The 17,500-nt window shown below is 42.8% G+C and overlaps 2 protein-coding genes across 4 annotated transcripts in view; both read right to left on the reverse strand.

The window, feature by feature from the left end:
- LOC308330357 (actin filament-associated protein 1-like 2) overlaps nucleotides 1-877 on the reverse strand; it is an 18,056-nt gene extending 17,179 nt beyond the window's left edge. The window contains exon 1 of the mRNA XM_080785203.1: nucleotides 814-877. Coding sequence (XP_080641329.1) covers nucleotides 814-829 — 16 coding nt within the window. The 5' untranslated portion in view covers nucleotides 830-877. The remainder of the gene's footprint in view (nucleotides 1-813) is intronic.
- A 7,483-nt stretch (nucleotides 878-8,360) lies between these two features.
- The window catches only part of tmem161b (transmembrane protein 161B), a 17,514-nt gene continuing 8,374 nt past the window's right edge, over nucleotides 8,361-17,500 (reverse strand). For all 3 annotated transcript variants that reach the window (XM_080785112.1, XM_080785114.1, XM_080785113.1), the window contains 7 exons: nucleotides 16,995-17,146; nucleotides 15,271-15,331; nucleotides 14,640-14,780; nucleotides 13,658-13,768; nucleotides 13,091-13,265; nucleotides 12,404-12,500; nucleotides 8,361-9,340 (listed from right to left, as the gene is read on the reverse strand). In XM_080785112.1, the coding sequence (XP_080641238.1) occupies nucleotides 9,048-9,340; nucleotides 12,404-12,500; nucleotides 13,091-13,265; nucleotides 13,658-13,768; nucleotides 14,640-14,780; nucleotides 15,271-15,331; nucleotides 16,995-17,146 (1,030 nt within the window). In that variant the 3' untranslated portion in view covers nucleotides 8,361-9,047. The remainder of the gene's footprint in view (nucleotides 9,341-12,403; nucleotides 12,501-13,090; nucleotides 13,266-13,657; nucleotides 13,769-14,639; nucleotides 14,781-15,270; nucleotides 15,332-16,994; nucleotides 17,147-17,500) is intronic.

Raw genomic sequence — 17,500 nt, forward strand, 5'->3', positions numbered from 1 at the left:
AGAATCACAGCTCTAAGGCTATGGACCAGATAACAGAATCACAGCTCTAAGGCTATGGACCAGAGAACAGAATCACAGCTCTAAGGCTATGGACCAGAGAACAGAATCACAGCTCTAAGGCTATGGACCAGAGAACAGAATCACAGCTCTAAGGCTATGGACCAGAGAGGACAGAATCACAGCTCTAAGGCTATGGACCAGAAAACAGAATCACAGCTCTAAGGCTATGGACCAGAATCACAGCTCTAAGGCTATGGACCAGAATCACAGCTCTAAGGCTATGGACCAGAATCACAGCTCTAAGGCTATGGACCAGAGAGAACAGAATCACAGCACTAAGGCTATGGACCAGAATCACAGCTCTAAGGCTATGGACCAGAATCACAGCTCTAAGGCTATGGACCAGAGAACAGAATCACATCTCTAAGGCTATGGATCAGAATCACAGCTCTAAGGCTATGGACAAGAATCACAGCTCTAAGGCTATGGACCAGAATCACAGCTCTAAGGCTATGGACCAGAGAACAGAATCACAGCTCTAAGGCTATGGACCAGAGAGGACAGAATCACAGCTCTAAGGCTATGGACCAGAGAGGACAGAATCACAGCTCTAAGGCTATGGGCCAGAGAGGACAGAATCACAGCTCTAAGGCTATGGACCAGAAAACAGAATCACAGCTCTAAGGCTATGGACCAGAGAACAGAATCACAGCTCTAAGGCTATGGAACAGAGACCAGAATCACAGCTTTAAGGCTATGGACCAGAACTAGTTCAATCAGTCAATCAAAGTGTAGGCGGTAAAGTGACCTTACCTTTCTGTTTGTCCATCTCTCTCTCTCTCTCTCTCTGGTCGAGTCAGTGCAGTGTGAAGTTCATAACAGAAACATGAAGCATGTCATCCATACTCACTCTCTCTCTCTCTCTCTCTCTCTCTGTAGAAAAAACTTCCCTCCACTCCAAGCTCCACCCCTTCTCTGAGAGAGAGAGAGAGAGAGAGAGAGAGAGAGAGAGAGAGAGAGAGAGAGAGAGAGAGTTTGAACCAATGGCAGGCAGTGGAAAAAGAACATTGAGTGTCAAATAGTCCCCGATTCAGGTTCACTTCTGTGGACTCTAACCTTACACCTATAGCTACATGTTTAAGCATTCATTTAATATATTCATGTCTTCTGTGGACTCTAACCTTACACCTATAGCTACATGTTTAAGCATTCATTTAATATATTCTGTGGACTCTAACCTTACACCTATAGCTACATGTTTAAGCATTCATTTAATATATTCATGTCTTCTGTGGACTCTAACCTTACACCTATAGCTACATGTTTAAGCATTCATTTAATATATTCATGTCTTCTGTGGACTCTAACCTTACACCTATAGCTACATGTTTAAGCATTCATTTAATATATTCTGTGGACTCTAACCTTACACCTATAGCTACATGTTTAAGCATTCATTTAATATATTCTGTGGACTCTAACCTTACACCTATAGCTACATGTTTAAGCATTCATTTAATATATTCTGTGGACTCTAACCTTACACCTATAGCTACATGTTTAAGCATTCATTTAATATATTCTGTGGACTCTAACCTTACACCTATAGCTACATGTTTAAGCATTCATTTAATATATTCTGTGGACTCTAACCTTACACCTATAGCTACATGTTTAAGCATTCATTTAATATATTCTGTGGACTCTAACCTTACACCTATAGCTACATGTTTAAGCATTCATTTAATATATTCTGTGGACTCTAACCTTACACCTATAGCTACATGTTTAAGCATTCATTTAATATATTCTGTGGACTCTAACCTTACACCTATAGCTACATGTTTAAGCATTCATTTAATATATTCATGTCTTCTGTGGACTCTAACCTTACACCTATAGCTACATGTTTAAGCATTCATTTAATATATTCATGTCTTCTGTGGACTCTAACCTTACACCTATAGCTACATGTTTAAGCATTCATTTAATATATTCATGTCTTCTGTGGACTCTAACCTTACACCTATAGCTACGTGTTTAAGCATTCATTTAATATATTCATGTCTTCTGTGGACTCTAACCTTACACCTATAGCTACATGTTTAAGCATTCATTTAATATATTCTGTGGACTCTAACCTTACACCTATAGCTACATGTTTATTGTTTAAGCATTCATTTAATATATTCATGTCTTCTGTGGACTCTAACCTTACACCTATAGCTACATGTTTAAGCATTCATTTAATATATTCTGTGGATTCTAACCTTACACCTATAGCTACATGTTTAAGCATTCATTTAATATATTCTGTGGACTCTAACCTTACACCTATAGCTACATGTTTAAGCATTCATTTAATATATTCTGTGGACTCTAACCTTACACCTATAGCTACATGTTTAAGCATTCATTTAATAGATTCTGTGAAATAAAATGTTCTATCAATCAATCAATCACACATTGACACAGTGATTTGAATGGGAAGTTATTATTTTTTATCATAATAATGTTGGGAAAATGTACAGCACAGAATCTATACAGACTACAGTCTTCAGTCAGTTAAAAATCACTGTCATGTTTCATGATAACTACTTTTGATATGTGATGTATTGTCATGCTTTTTTGTTATTGCTTATTGTAAATCGCTCTGGATTAAAGAGCGTCTGATAAATGCCTACATTGTAAATTGTAAATTGTCAGTTATAAATCAGCTCTGATGAGATTGAGTGGGGGAGAAAAAAAATCAACATCACAACTAGGGCTGGGACTTTAACTTGATTAATTAAAATTAATTACAGAAACAATAACGCGATAAAAAAAAGATAACGCTGTTTAATAAACAGACCAGAGCGCTTCGCTTGTTACGTAAAATATGGTTATGCGATTAATTTCGATTAATTAATTACAACGCCTCAAATCAAAGTTTCAATCGAGTCCCAGCCCTAATCAACAAAAAACTGGTTGACTTAACTTTATTTTTTTTTTACAGACGGCTAACTGATACATTGTAACATGGTTTAATACTGGTATACCTTCGACAAGCAGCCTCTCTAGTTTAATAAACTCCCACTGTACCTTCGACAGGCAGCCTCTGTAGTTTAATAAACTCCCACTGTACCTTAGGTCAGTGGAGTTCCATCCACCCACTGGAATGACCCTTCCGCCTCGCTGTCGGTCAAACCCGGCCACACCCGCTTGTTGAAACTGGCAACAAAGTCCTGGACAGAAAAAATGATGTACCGTGTGCTGTGTACAAATGTGTGTTGTGTACAAATGTGTGCTGTGTACAAATGTGTGCTGTGTACAAATACAAACTGTACAGTAGATTTGTGTCTCCAAAAATATGCACAGCACATGTGCAGGAATGCATGCACGCACGCATGCACACGCACCACACACACACACACACACACACACATTTACAGATTGTGCATAACATTCACAGTCACACACACACCGATGGCGGAGGAAACCATGCAAGGCACCAACCTGCACATCAGGAGCAATCAGGGGTTCAGAGTCTTGCTCAAGGACACTTCCACACTGACTCTGGGGGAGCCCATGCACAGGGATCGAACAGGGAACCTGGCGGTTCCCATCCGGCCACACTACCGCTGAGCCACTGCTGCCCCTCAATCCCTCAAACTATGGGATTGAAATCAGTCGTCATGGCGACCGAGGGGCCCGAGGGGACGGAGGCTGAGAACTTCAAAGTGAGACAAAAAAACAAAACAGAGAAAATACATTTTGTACATTAATTTATTTATTAATAAAATCTTAGTGTTACTGGTGGGCCCACCTAGCCCCTCCCCCTCGCCAGATGCCCAGCAGGGGGAGTAGTTTCCCCCATATTTACACTCCCCATGTGGACTAACAGTGGAATATTGACCCTCAAAGTATTCCAGATACTTCTTCATGGAAAAAACAAAACAAATCACAAACAAATGCATCATTTTCAGCTGATTTTTCTCAAATATTATTATTATTAATTTTTTTTTACAACAATCATAAGTCAATTTATTGACAAAATAATAATTGGTGTTAATTAAGATCAGAAATGTTTACAGGCTCCGACATCAATAAATACAATGTAACAAATCATAAAACAAAAACATGGTAATTAGGCAAATCTTCTTGATCGCGTTATTGTTCAGATAAAACGTCGTACCGTACGTTACATTATTATAAAACATCACTCGCACATTTCCCCAACCGTGATGAAATGGGCGGGGTCATGTCACAGCTATGATGTCATCAGTGTTGATTGTGACAGCATGTCACAGCAATGATGTCATCACAGTCTTGATTGTGACAGTATGATGTCACAGCTATGACGTCATCAGTGTTGATTGTGACGGCATGATGTCACAGCTATGATGTCATCAGTGTTGATTGTGACGGCAATTTTTTTTATTTAGTTCTATCGTCACTCTTTCCAATAAAATTCAACTTGGTTTTAGTCATGTGAAATGTTCTGGTTTTAGTCTAGATATCATACGACTTTAGTCGACTAAATCTAGTTGATTTTGTCGTCGAAATTGTATTTTGTCGTCGTGACTCGCAAAGGCCGATTTTTTTTACACTTTGTTGCGTGCTGAAAACAGCCAATCATCAAAGCTCACTGAAAACAGCCAATCATCAAAGCTCACTGAAAACAGCCAATCATCAAAGCTCACAACGCCTGGAGTGCTTTAGCTATTGAAAAATAGCAGATCTACAAGCGCTACGAGCTTGTAGATCTGCTATTTTTTTTTTAATCGAAGAACGACTGACATTTTTAGAATCTGATCTCAGGTCAGAATGGGTTAACATCATGGTCTAGTTTTGACCACATTGTCAACAGGTTTTGTCTCAGTCGTCACAGCTTCGCTTCACTTGGTGAAAAAAAAAAAGGTCGTCGTCAAACTTTCAGTCGACGAAGTGGACAACGGGCCCGTTGAGATTTAATCCCCTCCATCGTCCAAATCAAACCAGTCGAGTTTCGTTCAAACAATCTAGCAATTAGGCAGGAGTGATACATTCATTGTTGCCCACAGACAGACAGACAGGCAGACAGACAGGTATAACTCTGGTCCATAGCTCTAATGCGTTGCATTTAGAGCAGGGGTGGGCAACTTTGACGATGGAGAGGGCCACTATATTTCCACACTCACTCCCTAGGGCCATATATTACTGTCGTAGCAAAAATAGCCGATCTACAAGCTCAATTAAGCTTGTAGATCGGCTATTTTTGCTATATTCGAATTGGAATCCTGAAAATTTACTTTTTTATGTCATTTCAAATGTCTTTAATTATATGTGTGTTGAGCATTGAGCTACTAATTTAGACTGAAGTAATTAAAGCAGGTCATGTTCACATGTTGTGGAATTGTAAACAGCTGAAACCAATATTATATCAGTATTCTGATATTAACCTGAGGGCCACATTAAGTGAATGTGGCCCCCGGGCCGCCAGTTGCCCACCCCTGATTTAGAGCTATGTTACTCTCAACTTCCAGCCTCTCCTCTTTAGCGTAAATAAAAAGAACGTTTTTGCTACTCAGCGGGGGAGGGGGGGGGGGGGGGGCCTCAGAGTGCGTCCACTAAGGAAAGTAGACTTTCTAATGACACAACCCGCCTTTTGTTTTGCTGAGTAGCAAAAACGTTCTTTTTTATTATTTACGGTAAAGAGGAGAGGCTGGTCTGCATTCATGCGAGCGGCGGGAGTTGAGAGTAACATAGCTCTAAATGCAACGCATTAGAGCTATGGACCAGAGCTAGAAGACAGGCAGACAGACAGGCAGACACAGACAGACACACTGACTGACTGACTGACAGACAGACAGACAGACAGACACACACAGACAGACAGACAGGCAGACACAGACAGACACACACAGACAGACAGGCAGACACAGACAGACACACTGACTGACTGACAGACAGACAGACACAGACAGACACACTGACAGACAGGCAGAGACAGACAGACACCCCGTAGATCAGAGATAAGACTTTAGATTAGACGCCTCATTGGATAAGATACCTAGACGCCTCATTGGATAAGATACCTAGACGCCTCATTGGCCGCTGCAGTTCATTGGAGCGTTTTGATCCATTTGTTAGAAAAACAATAACGATAATATAATTAGGGATGGAGCTCGTTAAATCGTACTGATAACCAGCACCTTATCGATGGAGACGGGTTCTTATCGATGGAGACGGGTTCTTATCGATGGAGACGGGTTCTTATCGATGGAGACGGGTTCTTATCGATGGAGACGGGTTCTTATCGATGGAGACGGGTTCTTATCGATGGAGATTTTACTAGAGCCTACAAATATTATACAGAACTTTTCTAACAGACGGAAGAAGGAAATGGACCTTTTTACCAATACAATAATATCAAAGAAAGAGAGGCTATTTAATCCGTTAAATCAGAGGTTATTTAATCCGTTAAATCATAGCGCCCGGCGGTTTATAGCAGTGGAGCACATTTAGCGACGGACTGGATGTTATCCCGGATGTGGCTGAAGCAGCTAAATGTAGCCAAAACACTGTAGAGCCGATGGACAACAACGGGAGGTTCGGGTGGGCCGTCTAAGGGCCGATTCATACTCCTATTTTAGAGCCCAATAAAAGTGGGTTCGGCGCTGTAGAGCCTACAATGTGACGTCATTTGAGGTTCGGGGGGGGGTACCGTCCTAAAGTCGTCTCTTCGGCACTACAGCGCCGAAACAGCGGTTAAAATAGGAGTATGAATCGGCCCTTAGACAATGATCTTTTCTTAGAATTGGACAGGATGGCTACTTATTATTAAAAAGAAGAAATGGCTTGATAACTGGTCAGGATTGTTGTCCGCTGAATTAGGAATGTTCACCGCGGGAATCGAGCTCCATCCCTAATGATAATAGGATATATATATATATATATATATATATATATATATATATATATATATATATATACTTATATATATATATATATATATATATACATATATCAATATATATCCAGACATGTAGAAATATATCTGGCTCAAATGAATAGACAGAAAATGGGGAGAGCAAAACAATGCTTCAAGGTTTCAGCAGTATTTGACCAGGCTCTCCTCTCGTTCACAACAAAGAGTTTATAGATAAACCGCTAACGCACGCTTTTCCCTTCTTTCTGCATCGCAGGCTCAGATTAAAACAGGTCGACGTCACAAAAGGGAATAATTTAAAAGTTCAGTGAAGTGAAAACAGAAGGAGCTTCATTTCCACCAGCATAGAGGTTAGTTAGACCTAACCTTAACCCTTTAAATCCACCGGTAGAGGTTAGTTAGACCTAACCCTAACACATTAAATACACAACATTGTGAATTCACAGACCTTAAGACTTTTGCACGCACACACGCACGCACCTACTGTCAACCATTCAATGGACATCCATTGTCTCCAGTGTCTCTGTGGCGACGTCATGTGTTCAGAGGAGTGTCAACATGTTCACATCTTCATCTTCATCATCATCATCATCTGGCCAGGAAGCACTGGGAGAGGCTGTGATGATGAAGATGATGGTCTGAGTGGTGATGAAGATGGCCAGACCCCACCCCACCCCCCCCCCCTCCCCTCTCCAAGAGTACTTTGTGATTCAAGAGTCATGTGACACCCTGTTATTGTCCTCCTACAGGGTGCTGCTTTAGAACCAGTTAGAACCAGTCGCCCATGGGTGATATAGAGCCATTAAAGGACCACTTCACCACTTTTCAACCCATCTTCATATAATAGGTCCTCACTAATAATCATGAAAATATTGCACCATTTTGTCATGATTATTAGCGAGGACCTATTATAATGAAGATAGGTTGAAAAGTGGTGAAGTGGTCCTTTTTTTAATTACATTTCGCTCACCCCAGAGTTGTGGGTGGCCAATCAGAGCCCACTATTCAAAGTGAGGCTTTTTCCTTTTTCTTTGTTTGTTTGTTTGTTTGTTTGTTGTTGTTGTGACTTTGGAATCTGCGTGTAACCCCGCCCCCTTTGTACCCCCCCCCCTCCCCTGGAAATGGTTCTTCCACAGTGAAGTTCCAGACTGATATGGACGCAGTGACGACGTAGAACAAGAAGCACCCATGGGTGCTATTCACACCCGCTGCCAACGGTACCAATAACACCCACCCATAAATACCCAGTAGGTTGTACTTATCCAGCCCACCTTATCCACATACTGCCTCTAGCCCATTTTGGGGCGGGAACCCCTTTTGGTGTTAGCTACTATGCTATGCTTTAGCTATTAGATCTACAAGCTCATAGCGCGCCACCGAGTGGCGCGCTACGAGCTTGTAGGTCTGCTATTCTTGAATAAATCGAAGAACGACTGACACAGAAACATAGCTTTTTCAGAAAACTGTCAGTACTGTCAGGACATTTTTAGAATCTGATCTCAGGTCAGAATGGGCTAGTCTGGGAGTCTACTGGCTGCGATTGGCATTGATAAAACGATGGGATTAACCCATTCTGAACGGGAACCCATTCTGGTGTTAGCATCATGTTATGCTTTAGCTATTGAAAAATAGCAGATCTACAAGCTCATAGCGCGCCACCGAGTGGTGCGCTACGAGCTTGTAGGTCTGATTTTTAGAATCTGATCTCAGGTCAGAATGGGTTAATCAGACCAGTGTGTGTCCAGTGGAAACCTCGTATGAATCTGATCTCAGGTCAGAATGGGTTAAGGTTGGCGAGCGCGCTGCTCCGTGCGGTTATGTGTAGGTTGAGGGTATGAGGTCATCACTGCGCAAAAAAAAACGAAGGAATACGGATGTGTATATTTTACAGGAAACTCCCGTTAAACTTTCCAACAAACTACCGGTAAACTCCCGAAGTGCTTGTCGTTTCTCACCAGGCTCCCAGCATGTTCAGCAGGTGGATGAGATCGGCTTGATAAGTAATTAACCTACTGGGAATTATCCATTGATTTTCACTCCAATCCGTTGCTATTCAGCCATCAAGATACTGCGTCTGGTGGTAGAATAGGCACCCATGGGTGCTCCTGAGGCACCCATGGGTGCCCCTCAGCGGGGGCTACGCAGCCATCAGGTACTGGTGGTAGAAGAGTCCGAACAGCGACGTAGAGAAGAGGCAGGCAGCGATCCACCAGGTCAGGAAGGACAGGACGCCTCTGAACAGCAGGGGGCTGAAGACGGTCCGCAGCCCGCCCAGGGCCACGGACAGCTGGGCCACGGAGGGCCCCGAGGCCCCCAGGGACCCCCCCGAGGCCCCCAGGGACCCCCCCGAGGGCCCCTGGGCCGCCAGCGTGGAGGAGCCCTCCTCACAGGGCAGCTCTTCTTGGGGATAGACCCCCCAGGAGTGACCACCTGGGATGGAAACAGCAAGCAGCGGTCACTCACATAATACCAGACATGTTGCAATGGGTCGATTTACAGTGCCTTAAAGCAAAGAACTGATGCAATGAAGAATACAGTCATGTACAGGGCAATGTCTTTCTGGAACTCTCTACCAGAACGCATTACAGAAATGAAGGGTAAAAGGCATTTTAAGAAAAGACTGAAGGACATTTTATATTATGGTAAATTGTAATTCTGTTTATGTCAAAATACCAGTTAATGTAATCTAGAGTGAATGCACTAACCGTGGTTGTTCTTTTGTGATATCTGTAATGTTGTTTTTATTTAAAATGTTGTACGAATATTATTCTGTGCGGACCCCCAGGAAGAATAGCCGTTGCCAGGTGTAACAGCTAATGGGGATCCTAAATAAACTATTCATACAGGTGTAACAGCTAATGGGGATCCTAAATAAACTATTCATACAGGTGTAACAGCTAATGGGGATCCTAAATAAACTATTCATTCAGGTGTAACAGCTAATGGGGATCCTAAATAAACTATTCATTCAGGTGTAACAGCTAATGGGGATCCTAAATAAACTATTCATTCAGGTGTAACAGCTAATGGGGATCCTAAATAAACTATTCATACAGGTGTAACAGCTAATGGGGATCCTAAATAAACTATTCATACAGGTGTAACAGCTAATGGGGATCCTAAATAAACTATTCATTCAGGTGTAACAGCTAATGGGGATCCTAAATAAACTATTCATACAGGTGTAACAGCTAATGGGGATCCTAAATAAACTATTCATACAGGTGTAACAGCTAATGGGGATCCTAAATAAACTATTCATACAGGTGTAACAGCTAATGGGGATCCTAAATAAACTAAACTAAACTAAACTCACAACAACATGTGACACAACATTGTGACACAAAAAGCATTGCAGAGAGTGGTGCGAACAGCGCAGCGCATCTTGGGAGGGGAGCTTTCCCCGCTCCAGGAAATACACGAGAGACGTTGTGTGGTTATAAAGGCTGAGAGCATTATCAGGGACATCCATCACCCCCATCCATCCATAGCCTGTTCAAACCACTTCCATCACCCCCTCCAGCCATAGCCTGTTCAAACCACTTCCATCACCCCCTCCAGCCATAACCTGTTCAAACCACTTCCATCACCCCCTCCATCCATAGCCTGTTCAAACCACTTCCATCACCCCCTCCATCCATAGCCTGTTCAAACCACTTCCATCACCCCCTCCAGCCATAGCCTGTTCAAACCACTTCCATCACCCCCTCCAGCCATAACCTGTTCAAACCACTTCCATCACCCCCTCCAGCCATAGCCTGTTCAAACCACTTCCATCACCCCCTCCAGCCATAGCCTGTTCAAACCACTTCCATCACCCCCTCCATCCATAGCCTGTTCAAACCACTTCCATCACCCCCTCCAGCCATAACCTGTTCAAACCACTTCCTTCACCCCCTCCAGCCATAGCCTGTTCAAACCACTTCCATCACCCCCTCCAGCCATAGCCTGTTCAAACCACTTCCATCACCCCCTCCAGCCATAACCTGTTCAAACCACTTCCATCACCCCCTCCATCCATAGCCTGTTCAAACCACTTCCATCACCCCCTCCATCCATAGCCTGTTCAAACCACTTCCATCACCCCCTCCAGCCATAGCCTGTTCAAACCACTTCCATCACCCCCTCCATCCATAGCCTATTCAAACCACTTCCATCACCCCCTCCATCCATAGCCTGTTCAAACCACTTCCATCACCCCCTCCATCCATAGCCTGTTCAAACCACTTCCATCACCCCCTCCAGCCATAGCCTGTTCAAACCACTTCCTTCACCCCCTCCAGCCATAGCCTGTTCAAACCACTTCCATCACCCCCTCCAGCCATAGCCTGTTCAAACCACTTCCTTCACCCCCTCCAGCCATAGCCTGTTCAAACCACTTCCATCACCCCCTCCAGCCATAGCCTGTTCAAACCACTTCCTTCCCACGGCCGGGCAAACGCTATACATGAGCATCAAGAGCAGCACCTCCAGACTCTGGAACAGTTTCTACTTGTCAACAATTAGACTGCAGAACAAGAGCTAGGACTGGTGACGCCGCACGGGTGCAGGTCTTTTTTCCGACAGCATATTGATCCGAAACCTCAATCCTAACCGCAAGCACGGGAGCAGCGCATGTCGGACCATCACTTTTTCGCATCGCAGCGAATGAACTCTGCGGAGCGAACCGTTGCCCCGTCGGCTAGAATGCTGTCGGGAAAAAAGGCCGCCTCCCACGCCGCACAGACTGAACTGAACTGGTCTTCTTTTAGTAGAGACTACTTTATATATACACATAGGCTACATCACTTTATTTAATTATTTTTATATGCATACACATTGTACCATGTAGATTAGTCATGTACTATGCACTTTTTCTTTTAACTGCAATGATGAGCTGCTGCACAAACAAGAATTTCACCATGTTATTGTAATGTGATGACAATAATGGTGAATCTGATTCTGATGTTCTGCAACAGAGCGCTTCCAGAGAGGCAACCTAGCTTTTCCTCCCCAAAATTACACCAGCGAGGGGTGGGAGGGTCTACTTTTTTCACCTTAGATAATACACGAATCGGAGCCTATTTGTCAAGCCATTTTAACTAATGTTTTCAGTAGTAACGTAGTGTGTAACATATATTTTACCCAGTGTTTTCAGTAGTAACGTAGTGTGTAACATATATATTTTACCCAGTGTCTTCAGTAGTAACGTAGTGTGTAACATATATATTTTATATATATTTTATAAACGTACCCAGTGTTTTCAGTAGTAACGTAGTGTGTAACATATATATTTTACCCAGTGTTTTCAGTAGTAACGTAGTGTGTAACATGTATATTTTATATATTTTACCCAGTGTTTTCAGTAGTAACGTAGTGTGTAACATGTATATTTTATATATTTTACCCAGTGTTTTCAGTAGTAACGTAGTGTGTAACATATATTTTACCCAGTGTTTTCAGTAGTAACGTAGTGTGTAACATATATATTTTATATATATTTTATAAACGTACCCAGTGTTTTCAGTAGTAACGTAGTGTGTAGCAGCATCACCAGCGGAGCCATGTACTGCAGAGCGATCACACACAAGTAGTAGAAAACTCGAGCAACCTGGAAACATAAAAACAATAAACCATCATTAAATAAATCATTAGATCATTAATTATTATAATTATTATATTATTATAATTATTAGATCATTACGGTGCTGATCCTTCCTGCCTATAGAATGTCGCAGTCGCAGGAAATGAATCCCAATGCATTTTCCTCATAGGCATTAATTTCTTAAAGTATTTATTTAAAGACGGTTACGCCGCGGACAAAGCCAACTCGGATCGTGACAAATCATGACGATGAACACAATGTTTTGGGGCCGATCAAATCATTTATAAGAAGAAAAACAAAACAAAAAGTGTTGTAACCTGCCGTTTTTTCTAATTATTTGTTCAGCCCAAAATTTTTTGTTTGTTGTCATGATTTGTCACGACAAGAGTTGTCTTTGTCCGCAGCGTTTAAACGTCTTTAAATAAATACTTTTTGAAATGTCTATGAGGAAAATGAACGGAGAATCATTTCCTGGGTCCTGGTGGTAGGGGGCGGGACTGCGACGCTCTATGGGGTAGTGGTATAAGGTAACATGCCATAGTCTGGAGGTCCACGGTGCTGATCCTTCCAGCCTATGGGGCGTAAGGTTAACGTACCATAGTCTGGAGGTCCACGGTGCTGATCCGTCCAGCCTCTTTCTTCATCAGCGTCAGGTTCTTCTGGGCCAGGTTGAGGTAGGCCTGTAGGTGGCGCCGCATCATGGCCAGACGCAGAACACACAGCAGCAGGATGACCCACAGACGCAGGGTGTCATAGGTATCAGCTGTCATCCTGAGAGAGAGACATAGACACACAGTGAGAGAGAGAGACATAGACACACAGAGAGAGAGAGAGAGAGAGAGAGAGAGAGAGAGAGAGAGAGAGAGAGAGACAGGTTCTGTACCAAGCCCGGTTGGTAAGGTACTTAATAATAATAATAATAATAATAATAATAATAAAAGTGCTTTACAGAACAATGGAGAATAAAAGAAAAGCAAGGCAACGACATTAAAAAACAAGCAGTAATGCAATACAGTGAGGACATGAATAACAAAAATAAATAAAAGATCAATTAAAAGCAATGTTGTAGAAGTGGGTCTTGAGCTGAGCTTTAAAAATGTCTACAGAGGCTGCCTGACGAAGGTACAGTGGGAGCTTGTTCCATGCCGGTTAGAGTTACTTACACAGGTTCTGTCCCAGGCCCGGTCGGTAAGGTCAGGTAATCTTTAGTGATCGGTTTGACCCAAAGCAACACCATGATGAGAGGAGACAGGAAGTTGATGTGAAGCAGAGTCCTGCACAGGAAGAGGATACAGAAACATCTTTAAACTTAATCCATTCTGGAATAAATAATGAACACTTATGGGTCCATTAAAAAACATCTAATTAATTGGAGAGAATCTCAATTAATCACATTTTAATCGCATATCAATTGGCCTATTTGACCTGAGCAGTGAGCTTTTTTTTTCTACATAAGCATAGGCAATAAAACAAGTAGTAATAATAATATTATTTATATAATGCTTCTCTGAGTACTTCAAGGAGAACATGAAAAAACAAATAAAAACAACTTTATTAGAGAAAAACTAAGACTATGTAATAAAATAAATTAAAGTGGAATGAGGTGGGTTTGAATTTATAGGTGGTGGCATGTCTCTGAGTTTTGCCAGGTCTGCCTGCTGCGGACAGTGAAACCCTGACCATTAAACACGGGCAGACGCAACGATACAGTCCATCATTCATTGTTAAAGCTCCAAATGATATTCCCATTCGTCTTTGTGTCTGCCCGTGTAAACGCAGCAGCGAGTGTGAGGAGTTGGGGAACGGATGGAAAGTACATAGTGTTATTAGGACTCCTTCTAACTAACGTTAGCTCCTTAGCCCTGGTCCAGGGCTTACAGCGAGTCTCTCTCTGACAGAGAAGCCCTGTTAACTTCCTCTCACTGGAGTCATTGAGTTATAATTGTACTTCCGGCAGACTTCCGGGTGCTTCAGAACGCCACTGAGGAACTCCGACGCTCCGGTTGTGTCTCTATGCGTTTATTACTCTACGCTCCGCCCACTTCACCAAGATACAGGAAGTAAAGCGGAGTCGGCGCCGCCTGCTATTGGCCTCTTGGACGTGACAGTGTAGCTGCCATTGGTCAGGTTGAGCATGTGACTTACTGAGCGACCCTGTCATTGGTGAGGTTGAGCGCGTCGAGGTGCATCTGGGCCAATCGCAGCCCAGGGAAGGTGAGGAACGCTCCAATCAGAGCACAGAGCAGGGCCAGCATCAGCTTGAACGTCAGTTTAGATATGGGACCCCTGCGATACATTAGCATATAATTAGCATATCATTAGCATATGGGACCCCTGCGGATACATTAGCATTATGTAATGATTACACGTTTAAATTGACGATTCAATGTTACACTAATACTTGCAACATGTGAGGGTACCTACCCTAGGGGACACGGGGAGAACATGTGAAGGTACCTACCCTAGGGGACACGGGGAGAACATGTGAGGGTACCTACCCTAGGGGACACGGGGAGAACATGTGAGGGTACCTACCCTAGGGGACACGGGGAGAACATGTGAGGGTACCTACCCTAGGGGACACTGGGAGAACATGTGAGGGTACCTACCCTAGGGGACACGGGGAGAACATGTGAGGGTACCTACCCTAGGGGACACTGGGAGAACATGTGAGGGTACCTACCCTAGGGGACACTGGGAGAACATGTGAGGGTACCTACCCTAGGGGACACTGAGAGAACATGTGAGGGTACCTACCAGTAATTATTGTACTTACTGGGATTCTAAGCCCTGATGCTCCAGGAAATGTAGAGCACTGTCCGAGAAATTAGCAAAACCTGGAAGGAAAATAAAACATGAATTACAGATATCTGAGTGTAAGGATGAGTAGATAGGCAGACAGACAGACAGACAGACAGACAGACAGACAGACAGACAGACAGACAGACAGACAGACAGACAGACAGGCAGACAGCTAGGCTCAATCCCAATTCCCCCCTTCATCCTGGCCCTTAGCCCTTGCCCTTGCTTATGCGCGTTCACGTGAGGAGGAAGGGTTTTCTCAATTCTCTTTGGAGCGAGGGTTAGGGCTGAGGGCGAGGGGTAGAATCCCCTTCGTTTGAAGGGACATCGCGACCAAACTCAAAACGGAGCAACATCACTGAGGGCTGACTTTTATGTCCTTTATTATGGAAAAATATTATAATAACCAATATTATTTGAATGTATTAACAATCTGCATCGCCAAAAATATCGCAATCTCTAGCAAAGGTTAACGTTACCTCACGTGAACTAACGATATGAATGATACGGTGTTGCATTCATACAACGTTACCCATTCATTTGGCACCGCATCGGCGCTTTATTCTTTTTTATTTAGCGCTGGTGCGCCGGTGATACAACTCGGATGCAAGCTAGCTTATTAGCAGGCATAAGTCCGACCCCCCAGACCACGATATGTCAACATTCTGCAGTTTTGGAGCTCTTAAAAGCCGTGAAATAGCCTACTGTACCTACATAACGCTGTCCCTGCATAACGTTGGCTACTCGCTGCAGTGATGGTTTTATCATGACCAATGTTAAGCTAATCCCCACAAGTTGCAAAACGTACATAACTAATTAGCAATGGTGTTGTGTTTTTCCCCAGGCAAACCATATGGAACAGATTGCAAGCTGCTGTGCAGACTGTACATTGGATGGAGATGAATCACGATGGCATTTTCATTGATAGAAAATGACTCTGTTCTTAATGATATTAAAAACTATGAACAGTGACCACAGCCCCTTCTTTCTATACTGTAAATTGTTTTTCCTTTTTCTAACCCTGTATATATATATATATGTACCCATGCTATACAAACTGTTAAGACAATAATCAATGAATCAGGTACAACTGTTGAGCAGGTGAATTACATTCTGCATACATGGTGGGCTACCAACATTATCAATATATTTATTTTATCATAACCACAGCAATGTTATATTTACGTTCCATCTCTACAGCTTAAATCAAATGGAAAGTAGTTTCCAAAGTGGGTTATGGGCTAAATGATAGTTTGTACACTCTCAGAGTTAATTAACATTGATATTACAATATAAATTGGGGGTCCTAGAGACAGAAATGCCATCAAAGTTTGGGGAAGGGTTATCTCAATTGTGCTGCCATAATGTACACTACAGTACAGTACGGCGCGGAAAGAGGACAGTAGGTGACGGTATGCACTTTTATGTTGGTGCGATCCGCCATAAAACGCAGAGAAGAAGAAGAAACCGGTTGCTAAGTTACCCAATAAACACTGAAACGGGATGTTTACGTCCAAGGGTTTCCGTCGCACAATTGCGTCGCACAGCGATGACGTAGCAATCTATAAGGGACATTCCGATTCCTAGGGGGATGATTCATCTCCCTACCCCTTGACACTCATTATGTAGGAACAAGGGGAAGGGGCAAGGGCTGAGGGGTAGGGTTAAAAACGAATTGGGAAAGGGCCCTAGTCTCACCACTCTCCAGGCCAAACTCCAGGTAGTTCTCGGTGACAATGAGGATGACCATGGCCTTGACGAAGAAGAAGAACCCGAAGGTGATGCAGAGAGAGCGTTCTCCACCCTCCTCCAACCTGAAGTAGTGAGCGGTTAGTGAGAAGAGCACCTTACTGTAGGAGGGTTAAGGATTATAATATTATTATTATAATAATGACCTTACTGTAGGAGGTTAAGGATTATAATATTTTGATTGATTGATTGAATACTTTATTGAAAATATATTTTATTTGTGCCATTTATCTATTCTACACTATATTTACACTATGTTTTCGGCCAACCATCTTTTTAATGTGGATTTAAAAACATCAAAGGAACTGGTCACCTTGAGGCTGGAAAGCAAACCATTCCACTAAACTGCTGCCGAGTACAGGAATTATGTTTTTCCCATATCGTTATGAAAAAGGCAGGGTTTAAAATCAGTAGGGCTCCCTCTGGTGTAGTGCCTGTGAGTATCACTAACCGTT

This window comes from Protomyctophum bolini, assembly GCF_963924005.1.
Source record: "Protomyctophum bolini genome assembly, chromosome: 16".
Taxonomy (NCBI): Eukaryota; Metazoa; Chordata; class Actinopteri; order Myctophiformes; family Myctophidae; genus Protomyctophum; species Protomyctophum bolini.